This window comes from Miniopterus natalensis, chromosome 11, assembly GCF_054644295.1.
Source record: "Miniopterus natalensis isolate mMinNat1 chromosome 11, mMinNat1.hap1, whole genome shotgun sequence".
Taxonomy (NCBI): domain Eukaryota; kingdom Metazoa; phylum Chordata; class Mammalia; order Chiroptera; family Miniopteridae; genus Miniopterus; species Miniopterus natalensis.
The window spans coordinates 42,675,329-42,694,323 of NC_142091.1; the positions used below are offsets into that span (position 1 = coordinate 42,675,329).

Genomic DNA, 18,995 nt, shown 5'->3' on the forward strand with positions numbered 1-18,995 from the left:
CCTAATTCCTAAGTGGCGCATTCTAACAGGTCCTTCTATGGATTCAGACAGAGGCAAGAACTAATAACTACAATTTATCTGTTTGATTCCCCCAAACCACATTTGAACCTCCTGCTCTATTATGGACAAGTTTGTCATTGACCTCTGTTTTTTTATTTTGAAATATAAAATAAAAGCAAAAGTGATTTTTATTGACTAAACAAGTTCACTTCATTCTCAGACTGCTAATCTAGATAAAATACAAAGTATTTCTTGAGGAAAAAATATCAAAATTGAACTAAAGACAATTAATTTCCTTAATTTATCTTCATAGCAGTACATATACATATATTGACATCAGGATTAGCTGAGAAGCCATATCTAATGTGACACTCAGCCTACCAACTAGATCAAGTGAGGTTAAAATGTGCTTAAAAACTATGTAAACTGGTGGAAACAACAGTATGTATCCCAATGCTAACTGGCACCTAGTAAGAAGCAGCTGAAAGCCAACATTTCAACAAATTGCACTTATTAACATCATACTTGTTTATAAAACATGCAGAGTCAAACATTAAGAATGCATCTGTTCTCTTTCTGATGATAGGTAAACAGGAGTAAACATAGATGGGAGAAGGAAGCCTAACTTCTGTAGCCGAATTTATCTTGCTGAGACTTCCACAGGATCCAAAGATTTTGATTTTTCTTTTCTGTGTTTTCCTGATCATTTACCTGCGCTCTATATTTGGAAACCTGCTCAGAATAATCCTTAATTTATTTATTTATTTATTTATTTATTTAAATATATCTTTATTGATTTCAGAGAGAGGAAAGGAGGGGGAGAGAGAGAGAGAAACATCAATGATGAGTCATTGATCGGCTGCCTCCTACACACCCCCTGCTGGGGATCAAGCCCCCAACCCGGGCATGTGCCCTGACCGGGAATCAAACCCCGATCGCCTGGATCCTAGGTGGACACTCAACCGCTGAGCCACGCCCAGCCAGGCAGAATAATCCTTATTTAAACTGACTCAATTTCACACTCCCGGGTACGTTTTCCTTAAAAAGTTGTCCTTTGCTGACCTCTGTTTTTCTATGAGCATTGTTGCCCAGATGCTGGTCAATCTCCTTGTAAAGAAGAAAACCACTTCCTTTGCTTGATGCTCATTACAGATACAGTGGTCCCTCGGCTTTCTAATGTGATCCGCTCCGGAAGACCATCCGAGCTCTGAAACGCTCGAAAACCGAGGGATCCACAGCCCACAGCTAGGCCTCAGGATCTTGCTGTCAGCAGCAGCCGTGGGGCAGGTTCCACTTCCGAGGCAGGTTCAAAAACCCAAAGCATTGACTTCTGAGTTTATGGCGTTCATAAACCGAAATGTCTGTCAACAGAGACATTCAAAAACCCGGGTACCACTGTAGTTGTCTTCCTCCTACCAGGGTGCACTTCTGGCAGCGATGTCGTATGACCAGTATGAGGCTGACTGCAAGTCCCTGCACCACTCCACCATCATGACTCAGAGGTTTTGTGTCTGCATGGCCACAGTGTTCTGGATCAGTGGGGCATTTGTATGCTCAGTAGACAGTGCATTACACTATGTCTCCCCTACCAGGGGCATAATGTAATGAATCATTATTTTTGTGAACCTCCTTCACTCCTGATGTGGCTTCAGTAGACACTGACACTGCTGAGATGGCCCTCTTGTCAATGGGTGTGATAAGCCTCTTAGCACCTGTCTCCCTCGTCCTGGTCTCCTACTGACATGTTATGTCCGCTGTGATTAGGATGCAGTCAACGTGTTCCCTCCCTGTGACTCCCATTTCACTTCTGTGGTTCTCTATTATGACTCTGGAATATTTGCCTGCACGAGACCCAACTCCAAAGCAATGAATGGAAAGGATAAGGTCATCTCTGGTTTTACCCAATTACAACTTCAGTGTCGAGCCCCATCATTTGCAGCCTGAGGAACAAGAACAGAAAGGCCACCTTGGGAAGCTGTCTGGAAGATAGTCCACCTTCAGAGGAAGTGATTTCTGACATTTTTCTTTAGTAGTTGGAACACTGTGACTGACAACAGCCCTACTATTCTTATCTTTTCCTTCTCTCGCTTTACTCACCTCAATTGATATTTTTCTCTCCACAAATGTTCACTAAATGTTTACTCTGTGCAAACACTGTGCCCAGAACCTCACAATATAAGTAAAAATTAAAGCTTTCCTTAAAAGAACTGTCAACCCACTAACAACATAACACAAATATAAAGATAACTATTTTTAAAACTAAGTAAAGAAGAAATATTTTAAGATGAAAGAAAAATACTGTATGTATCAAAAGCAAGGGCAACAGCTTATTGGAAGACTAGGAATATTTCATGAAAATGACTCCTGACATGAAACTTGATTAATGGGATGTATGATTTCAACCAGCAGCAGTGGGCCAGAGAAGGTGCCTAAAGAAGACTGTCACATCAACCAAAGCACAGAGATGGTAGCTGAGAGTGTGTGGCAGGAAACAAAGTTTAGAAACAAGTTATGCATGGTCTTGTCATAAGGTTGACCAGTTTGTACCCTATTCTTAAGAGGTTTTAATACAAGATTAACCAGTTTGCCCTTTAGGCAGAATTGAGAATGACCTGATCATGCCTTCACATTAGGAGCTCCATTCGGAAAGACAATTAATCTTGGCATTTTGTATAATCCCAGAATCACAGTTCTTCAGAGGATTTGTATTCTAGATATTCTGTTAGGAGCTATCAAATCTGTGATGTTCAATAACTGAATGAATTTTTTATCTTATTTTTAAATTTTAAGACTGAATAATCTCTGTAATTTTCTTAACATATACAGAGCTCATTGTATTAAAATATCTCAGAGGTCTACAGTCATTATATTCCAGCCACAGTGACTTTCTTTCTCTTCTTCAAAAGATGTAAAGCTCATCCTTATATCCAGTCATTAGCACTTGCTGTTTACTTTATCTGAAATGCCTTGCCAATCATTCTTGACACACCTGACTCCTCCTCAGCATTGTGAGCTCATTGTCAACACAATAGGCAGCTCTCCAGAGGCCTTTTTCAAACATCCAATCTTAAGCAATACTCTTTACACTCTTTATCTCCATTACTGTGTTTTATTGTGTTTGTAGGATTTATCTCTGAAATCACCTTGTTTACTCATTTGGAAACATCCTGATTAAAGCCAATTTTAAAGCTAGGATTAAATTAAGATGAAATGATAAAATTAATAAAGAATTATCCAAGGTCTATCAAGGGAATCTGGCCATAGTGGTGTGTCATAAATATAAAAAAAGAGGACAATTTAAGAAAATAAGGAGTATTCAATAGTAACAAGTGAGAGAGGGTAGTCAAGAAGGCTGAGGACTGAAAGTAGACTATTTGGCAAAAAAGAAGAGATATTAAACAGGCAACTGAGATGGAGATTTTGTTGTTTAATTTTTAACCATGATCTAGTCAGTTTCTCCTGGGAATAAAAATCCTGATTTATAAAATCAATAAGCAATTAAATTAGGTAATGTTTAAATTCCCTTCCAGTCCTAATATACTATAAGACCCAAATGGTTTTTTAATAATTCAGAAACCTAAATAAGGACGGTTGAATATTTATTCAATTATCATTGAATTTGTTATTAGGACATTGGTGAGCCTGGTGAAAAGCTAATCAATTGAGATGGAGTAGGAGATGGTGATCCTGGTTTTAATCAGCTAAAAAGTGAGTGAGACTTTAATAGGTTTCATTACCTCTGGGACTTGAGAAAGCCAGCTCTCTCCTAAGAGGATGCTTATACTCTTCTGTGATCTTATGGTCTCTTTCTGCAGTTCTTCCCTGAAGGAAATGTCCTCTTAGCTGAGTCAACTCACCATGCCATAGAGGAGAGAAGCTAAGGACAGCTACAGTTTTACTGGATCGTACAACTATGATTTATGGGTTATCTGATATAGCAAGCAGCAAGTGTTCACATATGGCGAACTAAGCAATTCAAAGTAGAAGTAGACACAGTTATTATAAATGCTTTTTCAAGAAATTTGTTGTAAAAAAATGGAAGGCATGTAGAGAAATAGTCTGAAAAGAAAGAAAAGGAAACCAAAGGATTGTTGTTTTTTTTTGAACAGGGAAATCCTGATCCTCTTTAGAAGCTAGATCAGAAGATTGAGAGCACTCGTGACACAAGAAGAACACGTCAGTGGAGAAGCAAATAGACAGAGGAGGCGGCGAAGATGAGTGAGAACCTCAGTAATAGTTGAAGTCAACCCTAAAGTGGAGAAGGTGCTTGTAGTCCTCTGAAATAAAGGACCACGGAGTAAGGATAGTTCCAACATAAAGTAAGGAAGAGATGAAAGGACGTACGTATCTGAGGGATTGAACCATCTGTAATCTTTATTTTATCTATGAAGTAGAAAGCAGGGTTGGAAGTCAGGCGTGTAGGGACTTACTTCATTGTTACCATAAACTCACCACCCAAAATGAAAGCCAGGGCCTTGACAATGTACTTCATCTAACCATTAGGTCACTGCCAGTCCTTCTCTGTGCTTCCTTTCATTGTAGTAACTGTTATCCCAAATCTTATGTCCATCAATCTCTTTTCGTCTCTATTATATAGTTGTAGTAAATCTACAAGTGGTAATAAAATGCTCATTTTTATTTGAGTTTTTTAATCTAAAAAAGGAGTATCATGATATGTGATCCTTAGGACTCTTTTTTTTCACTTACTATTAGATTGCTGAGTTATCCTTCCTTGTTGTATGCCCTTCTGTTCCTTTGTTTCGACTGCTGTAGAACGTCCCTTTGTGTGAATATTTATGCACTCCAATGCTGATGGGCATAAGTGTGGTTTCCAGAGTTTGCTTGTTTGTGAATAGTGCTGTTCTTGCATTTTACATGTATAAAGCCTTTTTTTGTATATGTTGCTTTTATAGTGAGAAAACAAAAAAGACCTTGTATTATATTTCTTTTGTGGTACCTGTGCAATAATTTTCTTGACTATGTTCTCTTTAGAATCAGAAAATAAAAACTTATTTTTAGTTTTCTTAAAGTTGAAAGAAAAAAGATGCAATGCCAGCAGCAGTTTCAGCATTACTGGCAAAATGACTGGTTAAAGAGAGACTGAAGAATGAAGACAGCCTGGCAAAATATTGGGGAGAGAAGAGAACGGCTTGAACCAGAGCAGTGATGGGGATTGTGCCATCATCCCAGAGCCCTAGACATCTGAGTCCGCTGGACACAAACAGCAGGGGTCTACACCAGACTCATGCACACATGTGTGCACCTTCATGAGGGGGAGTAGAAAGAAGAAACACACAACCTAAAAGCATGGAAAGGTTCAATAAATCACTGCTTTGATGCTAATGAAAGGCCACTGAAGGATATGGAAGGCACACTGCAAAGTTGAGTTCCCTCTAGATGGGAAGACATAAGGAGTGATATGGAGACTGGCAGCATTTACAGACCCATAGATATACTTTGTAATTTGGACAGAGGGCTAGACAGGGGGCCCTTGCTTCTAGGGTCAGTTACTGACACTGTCTATCGAGTTAAAATTTTGGAAACAGCAAATCCATGTGGGACAAAACAAACCCTCAAGCCTCAGAGTTCATTTAGTTGGTGAAGTTTGCAGGCATGGGAGGTCAGGAGACTTGCCCAGGGAATTCATTAAAATCTTATTTCCTGGAGCAGCATTTTCAGGGAAGATTTTGTCAGCTGAGGAGATGAGACCATATGGCTCCCCTAGGACAGGGTCCTAGCTTGCTGTTGCCCCAGGGACAGTGAGGCTGGGCACCACTGGGCCTCCTTAGGGCAGCTCCTCCCATAGCTTTTTATCCGAATCTCTGCAGTTCTCATCTTTGTTCATGGAACCCACCACCGGAATGGGAACACATGAAAATCTGAGAACCTCGAATCAAGAACTCAGCCAGAACTGCGCCGAGGCTGCGAGAGCTTTCTCACAGGGAGAGTAGAGGAGAGGAGTTTGCAGCGATTCTACACATTGCTTCCCCAGGTGCCTGCTCTGGGTTCTCAGCTGCCCGTCTGCACCCATCTCTACCCCCAGAGAGGACCTGCAATGCCAGTGACTGGAGGAGTCGCTGACCTCTGATCTCAGACACAGCCATACGCACACCTACACCCCACTCTTCCAGGAGAACCACTTCCTCTTTCTTTGTCTTCCTGAACATCTTCACCCCTCAAGTTAATCGCAGTGCAGTAAGTGTGGCCTGGCAGCTGTGCCCTTGCTCCTCTGAGGTAAGGGCTCTGTCTCTGTTTCAATGAAATCATGTGCAGTCTGGAAGTCTTGAGAAACTGGGTCAAGAACTCACTGCTTTGCATCTCAGACTATCTGGTCCTTCAGGGTGTATACCATCCACTCCCTTCTACACTTTAGGCACCGTATCCATGTGGGCACTCCCACAATCCATCTGTTCCACTGACCAGAACTTTTACCGGGTTCCCATACATCCCGGTAAAGTCTCAGTACTTACCTTTGGACCTGGATTACCTTGGCCTCTAATAGTCTGAAGTGTACCCTTAAAAAGGGATCATCTATACAGCTGTAAATAACACTATAGTTTAATGAGCCCACCATTCTAAGTTTATTAAAGATTTTTCATTATAAAAATGGGGGGGGGAATCACCTAGAATCGGGTGATGTGCCTCTTCCCTATATGCCTGTGTGACACTAAAGCCCGAGTCACAGAAAAAAAGCCTATTGAAATAATGAAATTATTAAAATATAATGAGCAATGATACAAAAAAAAATATGCTTACATTTTTTAGCTCAATATTGTGAATTGGCTGTATGTGATCATTTCCAATGAAATAAAACTCCTCTCTGTTAATATCAGCCTCTGCTGACTTGTCCCGGTCTGAGGTTCCCACTACCAGCTGTTTTCCAGACAGGGAGCTCTTCCTCTGTAGGCCCAGTGTATGTTCTCAGGCCTGTATTTTTAGATGGTCGTAAAGGAGAGGAACCAGAAAACAAGAAAGGAGAGAGAGCAGGGATCTGCAGCAAGGGGAGGAAGGCAGATAAGTAGGATGCAGAGTCCTAAGGATCATCACCTCACCTAAGCCCCTTTTGCTGCTCTTTAAAACCCTGTTCACACTCCTGGTGCAGAAATCAGGATAAAAGTGCCCACCTAATCATTTTCTTCCCTTTATTACTCTATCCACTTATCTTTCTAATACAGCAAAAGCAAAAGTATTTCAAGACAAATATTTACCAGGAGCAGTGCTAGCAATTGTCTTTGAATTTGTCTTTTTGTTGTTGACAATAGGCAAAGAAAATCGTCCAACCAATATGTCTTAGTTTAAACCTGCAGTTTTGGCTCTGTGATGCAAAGGAAAGATGTCAGGCCTCAAGGATTAAAAAGACAGTGTCACAGAGGATGTTTCTCTGGCTGGCTTCTTGCCCAGACTTGATTGTAGCAAAACTATCAGGAGGATATTCTTGTATCATGATTCAGTGTCCTGACCTTCACCATGTTATTCCCTTTCTCTGTTACACCCTGGCCCTTTTTTTCTTAGCCACCTCCTATTCTTCTGCCTGTAGCTTATATCACTCCCTCAAGGAATCCTGTCCTGAAACCTCACTTGTATGGACTCGTAGTATGTTATGTTTTCCTTCACATACTAATCATCACTGGTGGATGTGTGCTGGTGTTTGTCTAACCGTTTTTCACATCTATGCTATTTTCCTAGCATCAGTTATAGTACCTGATACATTACAGTTACTATGTAAATATTTATGGAATGAATGAAATAAGCTGAAACAGATGAGCCTTCCTATTACAGGATTTTATCATTCTACCACTTAAAGGTGCCAACTCTAAGTTGATCAGGATGATGACATAACAGAAGACATGAAGATTAGGAGCAGATGATACAAGAAAAAAATGAAATATTTGGTCATAAATTCTTCTCTTCTCTTACAAATTCCTCCTAAGTCCTCCATCCAACTATGAAATATCTGCAATCACAAATAGAAAGCTAAGTGAACACTGTCCCACAGACCCCACACACTCCACTTTCTCTCCCCCTCAACCCCTTGCACCAGCACTATCGTATGGATTCGGGGTACAGTAGGATCAGCATCCCCCATCATATTGTCAGATTTGTAAGATAGAGGAATCTGATTTTCCTGATCAGAGTCTTGCTTTGACTCTCAGGTGACAGGATGGTTTGGGGCCTTCTCTATGAAATCTCCTCTTTTATAGCTCTCCCCTTCTATTATATGCCCTAAACACAAATACTTTTGCAACTTTCATCTATTACTTTTTCCCCTGAATCATTATCTGCAAATAAGTAATAACTTTTTATACTGTTTCTGCAGGGTTACTTCCAAAATTTATACCAGCCTGACCATTCAATTCAACCCAGATTCTTTTTCCCTCCAAAAGGGTAGCAGTGTGCTCACCAAAGATGTGAGAACAGTTCAAGAACACAAGAGATCAAGTTTTCCAAGAGCTGGGAGGTTCCTGTTCAGGAAGCTGTCAACAACTATGACACTGGAAAGTGAAGGAAGATGTCACATCTGAAGAGAAGATGTCACATCTGAGGAGAAGATGTCACAGCGCTTTATTATAAGAAAATGTCAACATTGAATTGGAATCCCAAGTATATTTTAGGCAGAAAACCAGCTAGATTTTAAACCAATGCCCACTGTGTTTCTTTATTATGAAGATAGATATGTTTTATCTATCTACAAATATGCTTGCCTGGGTTCATACTTTTGGATATCCTATTTAAAGGGAATTCTAAATGATCAGCCATTAGCAATATGCTTTATCATATTCAGTAATAAGATTTAAAAAGTCTTAAGTCATAAGGCAGACATAGGTACAAAGAGGAAGAGATATATCTCACAAGATTCCCATTGGTCACCCCATAGTTACAGGAGACAATATAAAAATAGGGTGAACTCCCTGAGAAAGGGTTTCACTGAGAATCCATTTGGTTCTCAGCAAGTGAAGAAAATGGAGCACTGGAACTCCACCCTGGGAAGTGGCTTCATATTGCTGGGGATTCTGAAGGACAGTGGGTCTCCTGGGCTGCTCTGCGCCACAATCACAGTTCTGTACATGTTGGCTCTGACCAGCAATGGCCTGCTGCTCCTGGTCATCACAATGGATGTCCAGCTCCACGTGCCCATGTACCTCCTGCTTGGGCAACTCTCACTCATGGACCTCCTCTTCACGTCCGTTGTCACCCCCAAGGCCCTCATGGATTTTCTTCCCAGTGAAAACACCATTTCCTTTGGGGGTTGTGCCCTTCAGATGTTTCTAGCACTGACTCTGGGTGCTGCAGAGGACCTCCTACTGGCCTTCATGGCCTATGACAGGTATGTGGCCATTTGTCATCCTCTGAACTACATGGTCCTCATGAATATGAGGGTGTGCTGGCTCATGGTGGCCACATCCTGGACCCTGGCATCCCTGAATGCTCTAGGACATACATTGTATACCATGCACTTCCCCTTCTGCATGTCCTGGAAAATAAATCACCTGCTTTGTGAGATCCCACCTCTGCTGAAGTTGGCCTGTGCAGATACTTCCAGATACGAGCTCATGGTGTATGTGACAGGGGTGACTTTCCTCTTGCTCCCTCTTTCTCTCATTGTGGCCTCCTACACACTAATCTTATTTACTGTGCTCCGCATGCCCTCAAATGAGGGGAGGCAGAAAGCCCTAGTCACCTGTTCTTCTCACCTGACTGTGGTCGGGATGTTCTATGGAGCTGCCACGTTCATGTATGTTCTGCCCAGTTCCCTCCACAGCCCCAAACAGGACAACATCATCTCTGTTTTCTACACAATTGTCACTCCAGCCCTGAACCCCCTCATCTATAGCCTGAGGAATAAGGAGGTCATGGGGGCCTTGAGGAGAGTCCTGGGAAAATACATGCTGAGGACACACCCTACTCTCTAGGGAGGGATTGTCGTTTGTCTCTCTAACTTCCCTTATCCAATTCAAAGTGCCCTACACAGCCTTTTTTTTTTTTTTTTTTTAATATATCTTTATTGATTTCAGAAAGAGGAAGGGAGAGGGAGAGAGAGAGAGAGAAACATCAGTGATGAGAGAGTCATTGACCGGCTGCCTAGCCCGCAACTCGGGCATGTGCCCTGACCGGGAAACGAACCCAGATCTTCTGGATCCTAGGTCGATGCTTAACCTCTGAGCCATGCCCGGCCGGGCAGCCTGTCTTTAGATGGTAGTCTGTGTGAGATGATACAAATACTTTTAAATTTTTTCATTTCCATTCTACTGGGTAGTGGGTAAGTAACAGAGAGTTTAAGCTGTACTAACATGGGATCTATCACCCTGACCTTGGAAGCCCATGTGGCAAAAGGAATAGGAGAAGAAAGCATGGAATGGATGTCCTAGAACTCCCTCCATGGCAGGACGTTCTCCTGACATGATTACCGTGTTTACTGTAGGGAACTAAGTGTTAAATTCAGTACCATGTAGCAGTGAGAAGCAGTAACAGTTTTAGACTGACCAACCTCAGACAGCCTGTTAACATCAGAGGAGAACTGCTTTCCTTAGAATCAGATTCTAGGACAATTAATAGAAGTACCCTTAAAAGATATGTTGGGGATATATCTTGGTTATTAGGCAAATGGTTGTTTTAGCAATTACTTAGAAAGAATAATAGATTTATACTCTGGACTTAAGTAGAAATCCATATTGAATGCATAAATAAAGGCAGAATCTATGCTGAAATAGTAAAAAAGCCCCACTGGTGCATTTGTATACTACCTAAACCTAAAAATTAAAATGAATGAGAGAAATGAATAAAAGAGAATGAAAAAAACAGATTTGAAGGAAATATTAGAGCTACAGTAACAATGAGACACATCTGTTGTGTATGTTTCTCGAATTTTTTAAAAAACATGATGTTACACATACACCGATGTGTCTTGAAACATCAGAACAATTGCAAGGAGCTCATATTCTTGAAATGAGTATATGTATGGATCTGTGTCCACAGGAAAGGAGGAGTCAAATATATAATTCACTCTCTAGTTAGATTAAATGTATTGTTGTGGGAAAATGTAGAACAAAAGCTGGGAACTTAATCTGTTCAGAAGCTCCAAAATATCCTGTCTCACCTAGTTGGAATTGTTGCAACGATGGTGCTTTGTGAAATCTCAAAATACTCTTTTCTTTACAGAAATCATCTTATTGCTTAATTTATATAGCTAAACCATAATATAAAAGCTAAAACTAATTTATAACACTAAGCCAAGTTCATTATAAAAACTAAGAAAATTCAGAAATTTACACTGAAGCAAAAAGCACCTATAAAGTTTTCCTTTCTTTCTTTCTTTTGGTGGGGGTTTATCCATATATGTATTTTACTGAATTTCTATGTACATATTGATTAAATTCTTGCTTTTTTTATCATTTAAAATTTGGTGAACCTTCTCCCTTGTTAAGAGGGGACATTATAGTTTGGGGGTAGGGAGTAGGTGTCAGGGAGGGAGGGGTCCAGAGTGCTGAGTGTGAATTTCTGCTCCCCCCTTATTATCTTTGTATCTTTGGACACTAAATTGAACTTAAGTAGACTTTTCAATGGTAGTAATAGGATAAAAGAAAAAAAATCTTCACAAGGGCTCAGGTAGTATAACTGCACACCAATTTATGCACAGGTAATTGTCATTAAAAAGTAAGGACATATAAAAACAAAAACTAAAAGAGTTTATTGCTAAAGACCTTCAGTAAAAAAAAAAATCAGCAAGAAGAAAAGTGATGCCTAGGGAATGTATATAATATGGGGAGTAACGATAGAGAAATTGGTTCAGTGAAGAAGCCAGCAAGTTTAATTGAAAAAGAATAAATATATTTGTATTGTAAAATATTAAAATTAAATTCTTGACAAAATAACAAGGTGGAAATGGGATTTTCTCTGGGTACTTAAAGAGGGCTATAGAAGCTGAGTATTAAAAGCTTCATGTTCATTTATTTTAAATTATCATTTCCTATATTTTTATTTTTTATTAAGGTATAATGTGCATACAATAAAACTCAACATTTTTAGATTACAGTTCTTCAGGTTTTAACAAATGCATCTAGTCATGTAACCACCACCAAAATCAAAATATAGAAGTTTCATCAAACCCCCAAATTCTCTGGTGGCCTTTTGTAACTGGATCCTGTCATAACCCAAGCCCCTGCCAAAGGTCCGATCTGTTTACTGTCACTGCCCTGAGTTTCTATCCCTCCTTAAGGGAGGCACTGATGGCCCATTTCTAAATTGTTGACAACAAACCAGGAAGCAAGGGCCCCTTTCATGATCTGCCCTCTGACCCAGATCTTAAGGTAGATATTTTTGCATCTGTGGAACACTCTTTGCACCTCCCTCCCTTCCCGTGGCCTCCTCTGTGGTCCTCTTAGCCTGAACGATTTCCAACTCAATATGACTGCACTCTGTGGAATCTGTAATGACAAGACCTTCCTTTCATTGACCTCTGACAATCCAGTGTGGCCTGTGCATGAATATGGGAGTCCTGATATCCCAAAACACTGCATTGTTAATTATTTCTTATTTTTAATATTTATAAAAATGAAGTAGTGTGAATAAAGTTCTTTATGACTTGATATTATCAGTAAATATGTTTTTCAAGATTCATCACCTTGTGGCATCTAGTAGTTTATTCATATTTATTGCTGTGTAATGTTCCACTGCATCTACATATCATTAATGATTTATGTAGTATATTAGTCTGTTTGGGCCACCATAACAAAAACCACAGACCAGAGTGCTTAAACAACAGAAATTTATTTTCTCACAGTTCTGAAGGCTGGGAGTACAAGACCAAGGTGCTAGCAGGGCTGGTTCCTGGTGAGCTCTTTCCTCCTGGCTTGCAGATGGCTGTCTTCTCACTCTCTGTCCTCGCATGGGTTTTGTAGGTGCGGGCATACTCCTGATATCTCTCCTTATAAAGACACCAGTCCTTCTGGGTTAGAGCCCCACACTTATAACCTTATTTAACCTTAATACTCTCCTTAAAGGCCCTATCTCCAAATATAGACATATTGAGGGCTAAGGCTTCAACATACGCATTTTGGGGGGACACAATTGAGTCTATACCATATATTTTCCTGTTGAAGGACACTAGGGTTGTTCCCAGGTTTTTGATTTTATATTCAATGCTTCTCTGAATATTCTTATATGTGTTTCTCAGGACTCATGAGCAAGAGATTCTCTAAATCACATAAATAGAAATGATTTCTGAATCTGAACATGCAAACTGGCACCAAAGTATTTCCCAACATGGTTGTATCAAGATTTACTCCCACCAGAAGTGGCTATGTATTCCCGAGGATCCATATCCTTACAGCCCATAGTTATTATCAAACACCTTAATTTTTACCGATCTAGTGAGCAGAAATGTTATCTTATCGCGGACTTTAAGCATTACTTTTTTAATTATAAAGACTTTTGATCATTTTATTCACAATTTGTGTCCTATTTTCTGTAAAATTTCTATTTCATGCTATTCCCCATTTTTCTGTTGGTTTGTATCTTTTAAAAATCTATTCACAGACATTTTATGTGCATTTTAGATACAAAATCTTTGTTGATTATACATGCTGCAAATACATTCTTGTAACTTATATCTTGTCATTTCACTTACTTTTGAAAGACCAAAGGTCTACATTATAAGGCAGTCTACATCATCAATTTTTCCTCTAAGTTTAGTATTTTTGTGTCTTGTTCAAGATTCTTCTCTGCCCAAAGATTATAAAGATATTTTCTATTTATTGCTGTGTCCCTTAAGCCCTTTATTTCAACCCCTCTATAAAAAATAAATAAAATAAAAAACCTTGGTTTTCAACTTTACAAAATCCTTCACTAACTTATATCTTAAATATTTGTTTTAAATAAAGCACATAAATTGGCAATTTGGATCAGAACAAATTTAGTGAGAGAGGAATACAGGGATACTAGTTCAGGAAACATGCCCAAGAGGGTTCATTAATATTTTGTTTCCTGGACCAGCATTTCCAGGGGAGGCCATTTCATCTGAGAAGATAAGTCCCTCTGCAGACAGTGTTAGAATAGAGCAGAGGAGGTAGGGTCATGGGATAGGAGACAGAGCAACCTCCCCCAGGACAGGTTTCTGGCTCACTGTTGGCCCCAGGGACAGGAGGCCAGGCAGGACAGGGTCTCCCTTAGGCGGCTCTTTGAGTATGTACTTCCTCCAGATTCCTGCTGCTTCCATCTTTGCTCCCAGACCCTAGCAACAGTAAATGAACATCTGAGCATCTAGACCTAAGAACTCAGCCTGACAACTGCTCCAAAGCTGGATGGGCCCTTTACCTGGGAAACTGTATGACAGGAGCGGTTTCTCTTAATTCTCCACAGGTGTGAGAGCACGAAAGCCATCTTCTTGCTCCACAGAAACTGCTCAAGGACTGGACTTGCTCTCTCTCTGTGTCTACTGCATCACTTGAGAAGACCTGCAAGGGAAGAGAAGGCACAGAAGGGCCCTGAGACCTATCTTGGTCAGACTCCTCAGACTCCTAACCCAACTTAGCAAAAATTAAACCAATTGAGTGCTGCTAGAAGATTGTTATCTTCCCCATTTCTATGGGAACATTCGTGATGTCAAAACAATTCCAGGGCAATCTGCATGGTCAGATAGCTGGGCTTCTCACCGTCTGCGGTAAGAGCACTGTTTCTCGTTCAGGGAAGTGTGCAGCCTGTAGGAATGTTGAGTTGAAAAAGAAAATCCAAAAACTAAGCTACTCTGTCTTCCATCTTCGCTAGTGCTTTGGGGTCTATAGTCCTTCCCAATGCCCTCTCTTCTTGGATTTCTAAACATGAAGAGGAATCAATGAAGATGATGAGTCTATGCTACATGCCAGGTTTGGGTATCAGTTTCCTGACAAAGTATTAGTACCTGTCTTTAGACACCATGGGCTTCTGGCCTCTGATAAGGTGTGTTTGCACCTATCTGCTAATATATGCCTCCAAAGGTCCATCTAAGAGCAGATGATATGCCTGTCATATGCAACTAATACCTTTTTACCATTAAAATCCTGTGGACTCAAAAGAGGCCAATAGAAAGCAGCAAAATATCAAAATACACACATACTCTTTTGTTACCTATATCTTTCACCATTTTTTTCAAACATAACACTCTGATCTTCTTGGGCAGGGTCTCATCCATTATCATATTTCTGAGTTCTCCCAGGCCCCATTTGATCATAACCTGTTTTTAAAAAGCACCTATGTTTGCATTGATTCTAAAGGAGTAACTCTAAAGGCAACAGCAACTTAAACGCACCATCCCCTAGTTTCAGACAGTTTTGAATTCTCTCTCAGTCAAGAGAGGTGACTAAAGTGGACACATGCTAGCTCTATAGCCTTGAGTAATGAAAACAAATAGACACAAATTATATGAGAAAAGAAAAGGAAGTGCTTTATTGATACCTATTTTTGTACCTGTTTCAGAATTTCATCTTCATAGCAGGTCTAAGCAGAACACAACTGGGTATTTAAATCATTAGTCTAACATTAAGAGATAGGTCCAAGAATCATCAAAGGCATGGGTGCCAGAATATTGCTTTCTATTAAGAGAGAGATGATTTAATCTTTCTGGAAAGATACATATTCATGTTTGATGACTAAATAGTATTTTTATATAGTGATCTCTTAATGTTTGGCTATTGCTGTGATACCTGTTTTTTACTTAGATGGTTCTTTATCAAGATGCAACTAAAAGAGTCAGAAACTGAGAGATCAAGAGGTAAAGTCAGTTACCAGTGGGAAAGGTATCATCTCATTGGATTCATGTTGGTCATCTCAGGGGCCTTTGATGTTAAAAAACTAAGGGACCATTTTTGCAAAATTTCACCAAGAATCCATTTGGTTCTAGGCAACTGAAGAAACAGCACAGAATGGAGCACTGGAACTCCACCCTGGGAAGTGGCTTCATATTGCTGGGGATTCTGAAGGACAGTGGGTCTCCTGGGCTGCTCTGCGCCACAATCACAGTTCTGTACATGTTGGCTCTGACCAGCAATGGCCTGCTGCTCCTGGTCATCACAATGGATGTCCGGCTCCACGTGCCCATGTACCTCCTGCTTGGGCAACTCTCACTCATGGACCTCCTCTTCACGTCCGTTGTCACCCCCAAGGCCCTTGTGGATTTTCTTCGCAATGAAAACACCATTTCCTTTGGAGGTTGTGCCTTTCAGATGTTTCTAGCACTGACTCTGGGTGGTGCTGGCCTTCTGACCTCCTACTGGCCTTCATGGCCTATGACAGGTATGTGGCCATTTGTCATCCTCTGAACTACATGGTCCTCATGAGTACGAGGGTGTGCTGGCTCATGGTGGCCACATCCTGGACCCTGGCATCCCTGAATGCTCTAGGACATACCTTGTATACCATGCACTTCCCCTTCTGCATGTCCTGGAAAATAAATCACCTGCTTTGTGAGATCCCACCTCTGCTGAAGTTGGCCTGTGCAGATACTTCCAGATATGAGCTCATGGTGTATGTGACAGGGGTGACTTTCCTCTTGCTCCCTCTTTCTCTCATTGTTGCCTCCTACATACTAATCCTATTTACTGTGCTCCACATGCCCTCAAATGAGGGGAGGCAGAAAGCCCTAGTCACCTGCTCTTCCCACCTGACTGTGGTCGGGATGTTCTATGGAGCTGCCACGTTCATGTATGTCCTGCCCAGTTCCCTCCACAGCCCCAAACAGGACAACATCATCTCTGTTTTCTACACGATTGTCACTCCAGCCCTGAACCCCCTCATCTACAGCCTGAGGAATAAGGAGGTCATGGGGGCCTTGAGGAGGGTCCTGGGAAAATACCTGGTGCGGACGCAACCCACCTTCTAGGGAGGGATCATGACTTGATTCCGAAATTTATTCCTCCTCAAGCTCAGAAGATTTTTGCTGGAGTCAAATACTCCTGAGAGAAACACCACAGGCCAGAGTATAGCTTGACTTGTCAAATGCTCATTTAAATCTTCTTTCCATGAGGCTACTTATAAGGTATGAGCCACATCCTATTAAAATTTTACTCTGTATTTTCCCAGTTAGCTAGCTTTGCCAACTGGGACATGACATCTAACCTTGGGAGTCCAAACAGACCAACATTAGAGCCAAAGAAAAGAAAATTTCAAGCAGAGGCCTAAGGAAGACCCATACATCAGAGGAGAGAGCCTTGAGATTTTCACAACTTTAGACCAACTGACCTTGTTAAAGATCAGGTTGGCAGCCTGGTTTAATGCCCAAACTAGTAGTAGTTGCATGTATCTGCTTCATTGTTCACTCCTCTTTTTTCCAAACATCAGCCTTTATGGAAACTTCCCCACCTGCACACTCCAACACATGTTTTTTGTTTGTCTTTTAGTTTGTTTTTCACATGGAGGCTTTTTAATACTGCTTTAAATTAAAAAATTACTGAAATGAATAAAATAGAAAGTAAAGGCAGCTCATCAGCAAGGTCCATGGTAATAAAAAAAAAATGCTTATTCCTTGGCAATAAAAAAAAAAAACAGACACAAACTTGGCTTCTGTTATCTTAAGATTGTCTTGAAATGTCCCTATAATTGCAAAGGTTTCATATGCTTGATATGTGTGGATCTGTGAGTCTGTGTGTTTGTGCTAAAAAAGGAGGAGTCAACATATAAATTTATTTCGTAGTAGCTTAAATATGTTGTGCTACTATCAGTTGTTTATAAATCTGGAAATATTTAAACAAAAGCTGTGAGTAGTTTTGAAGCTTCAAAACAACATGACTCATCTGAGTGGCAATATTTCTGAGAATATTGCATTTTTTGCAAACTTGTTGATGCTTTTCTTTTTTCAATAATAAAATATCATTCTATCTTTTTAAAAAAATATGTTTTTATTGATTTCAGAGAGAGGAAAGGAGAGGGAGAGAGAGAGATAGAAACATCAATGATGAGAGAGAGTCATTGATCAGCTGCCTCCTGCACACCCCACGCTGGGGATTGAGCCCAAAATCCAAGCATGTTCCCTGACCAGGAATCTAACCGTGACCTCCTGGTTCATGAGTTGATGTTCAGTCACTGAGCCACACTGGCCAGGCCATCATTCTACCTTTAACATTAATAGAAGTTCTTTTCAAAATATTAATAACATTAAGAATACTAGAGGTAGGCAAAAACCAGCTAAAATCTCCTTACCCGGAGATAATCTCTACACATATTTAGATACATTTCCTTCCATTATTAATGTAGGGGTGCATTTTACTGAGTTGATTTGGGCATGTAGATTAATTTTCCCTTACTAATATATGGTGATTCTCCCCCCTATATTATATGGCAGCAGCACAGAGCAGTGGCGAAGAACCTGGGGTCAGCTGTGAGAGTACAAAGCTTTGTATTCAATACTCCCCCACTTTCTTATACAGCAGTCCCTCCACCCCCTATCTGCAGTTTTGCTTTCTGTGGTTTGTTACCCAGAGTTAATCATGGTCTGAAAATATTAAACGAAAAATCCCAGGGATGACTAATAAATTTTAAACTGCAATATGTAAGTGTACTTAACCCACCACATCTTTCCCATGTTAAATTTAACAAGTAAATAGTCTTTACTATTTTATTAGGTTTAACATTTAAATCCATTGTTTTAATTAGCATAATCAATTTATTTAAATGGTCCTTATTGAGTTGGTGGAGTTCTTTACAAAGTAGGAATATCAATACTTTGTTATATTTATGGTAATAACTTTTTTCCAAATTTATTTTTTATTTGACTTTTTAGTATCTCCATGGTAAGGATGTTTTAGACAGAAAAGTATTAAAAATATTTGTGCTGTGAAATCTATCCATTTTACCTTTATTGTTTTCTTTCAGTGATTTTATTGTTAGGATGTAATTTTCTGCTCTACCTTTTGATAATAATTTATATATTTTACTTTTCTTAATCATTTTAAAATTCACATTTAATTTTTATAATAAATTTCTCATTTATCTTGATATGGTGAGGTTTTAACTTTATTTTCAAAGTTGTC

General features: G+C 40.0%; 2 protein-coding genes, 1 long non-coding RNA gene and 1 pseudogene across 3 annotated transcripts in view; all 4 read left to right on the top strand.

Moving 5' to 3' along the window:
* LOC148091994 (uncharacterized) overlaps positions 1–4,373 on the top strand; it is a 103,696-nt gene extending 99,323 nt beyond the window's left edge. The window contains exon 5 of the long non-coding RNA XR_015715311.1: positions 4,110–4,373. This is a non-coding gene — a long non-coding RNA (uncharacterized LOC148091994). The remainder of the gene's footprint in view (positions 1–4,109) is intronic.
* Positions 607–2,030, top strand: LOC107537831 (olfactory receptor 2D3-like; annotated as a pseudogene).
* Positions 4,374–8,890: 4,517 nt separating the features above from the next.
* On the top strand, positions 8,891–9,911 carry LOC107537830 (olfactory receptor 2AG2). The gene has a single exon (XM_016213949.2). It carries the CDS (start codon positions 8,961–8,963, stop codon positions 9,909–9,911), a length of 951 nt encoding a protein of 316 aa, XP_016069435.2. The 5' UTR covers positions 8,891–8,960.
* A 5,982-nt stretch (positions 9,912–15,893) lies between these two features.
* On the top strand, positions 15,894–16,849 carry LOC107537837 (olfactory receptor 2AG2). Its single transcript, XM_016213954.2, is given in 2 exon segments — positions 15,894–16,223; positions 16,226–16,849. Coding segments are annotated over 2 exon segments (954 nt in total).
* Positions 16,850–18,995: the final 2,146 nt, after the last annotated feature.

Excerpts from the sequence above, each read along its gene's own strand:
- LOC107537830 (XM_016213949.2), top strand. The coding sequence starts at position 8,961 with ATGGAGCACTGGAACTCCACCCTGGGAAGTGGCTTCATATTGCTGGGG.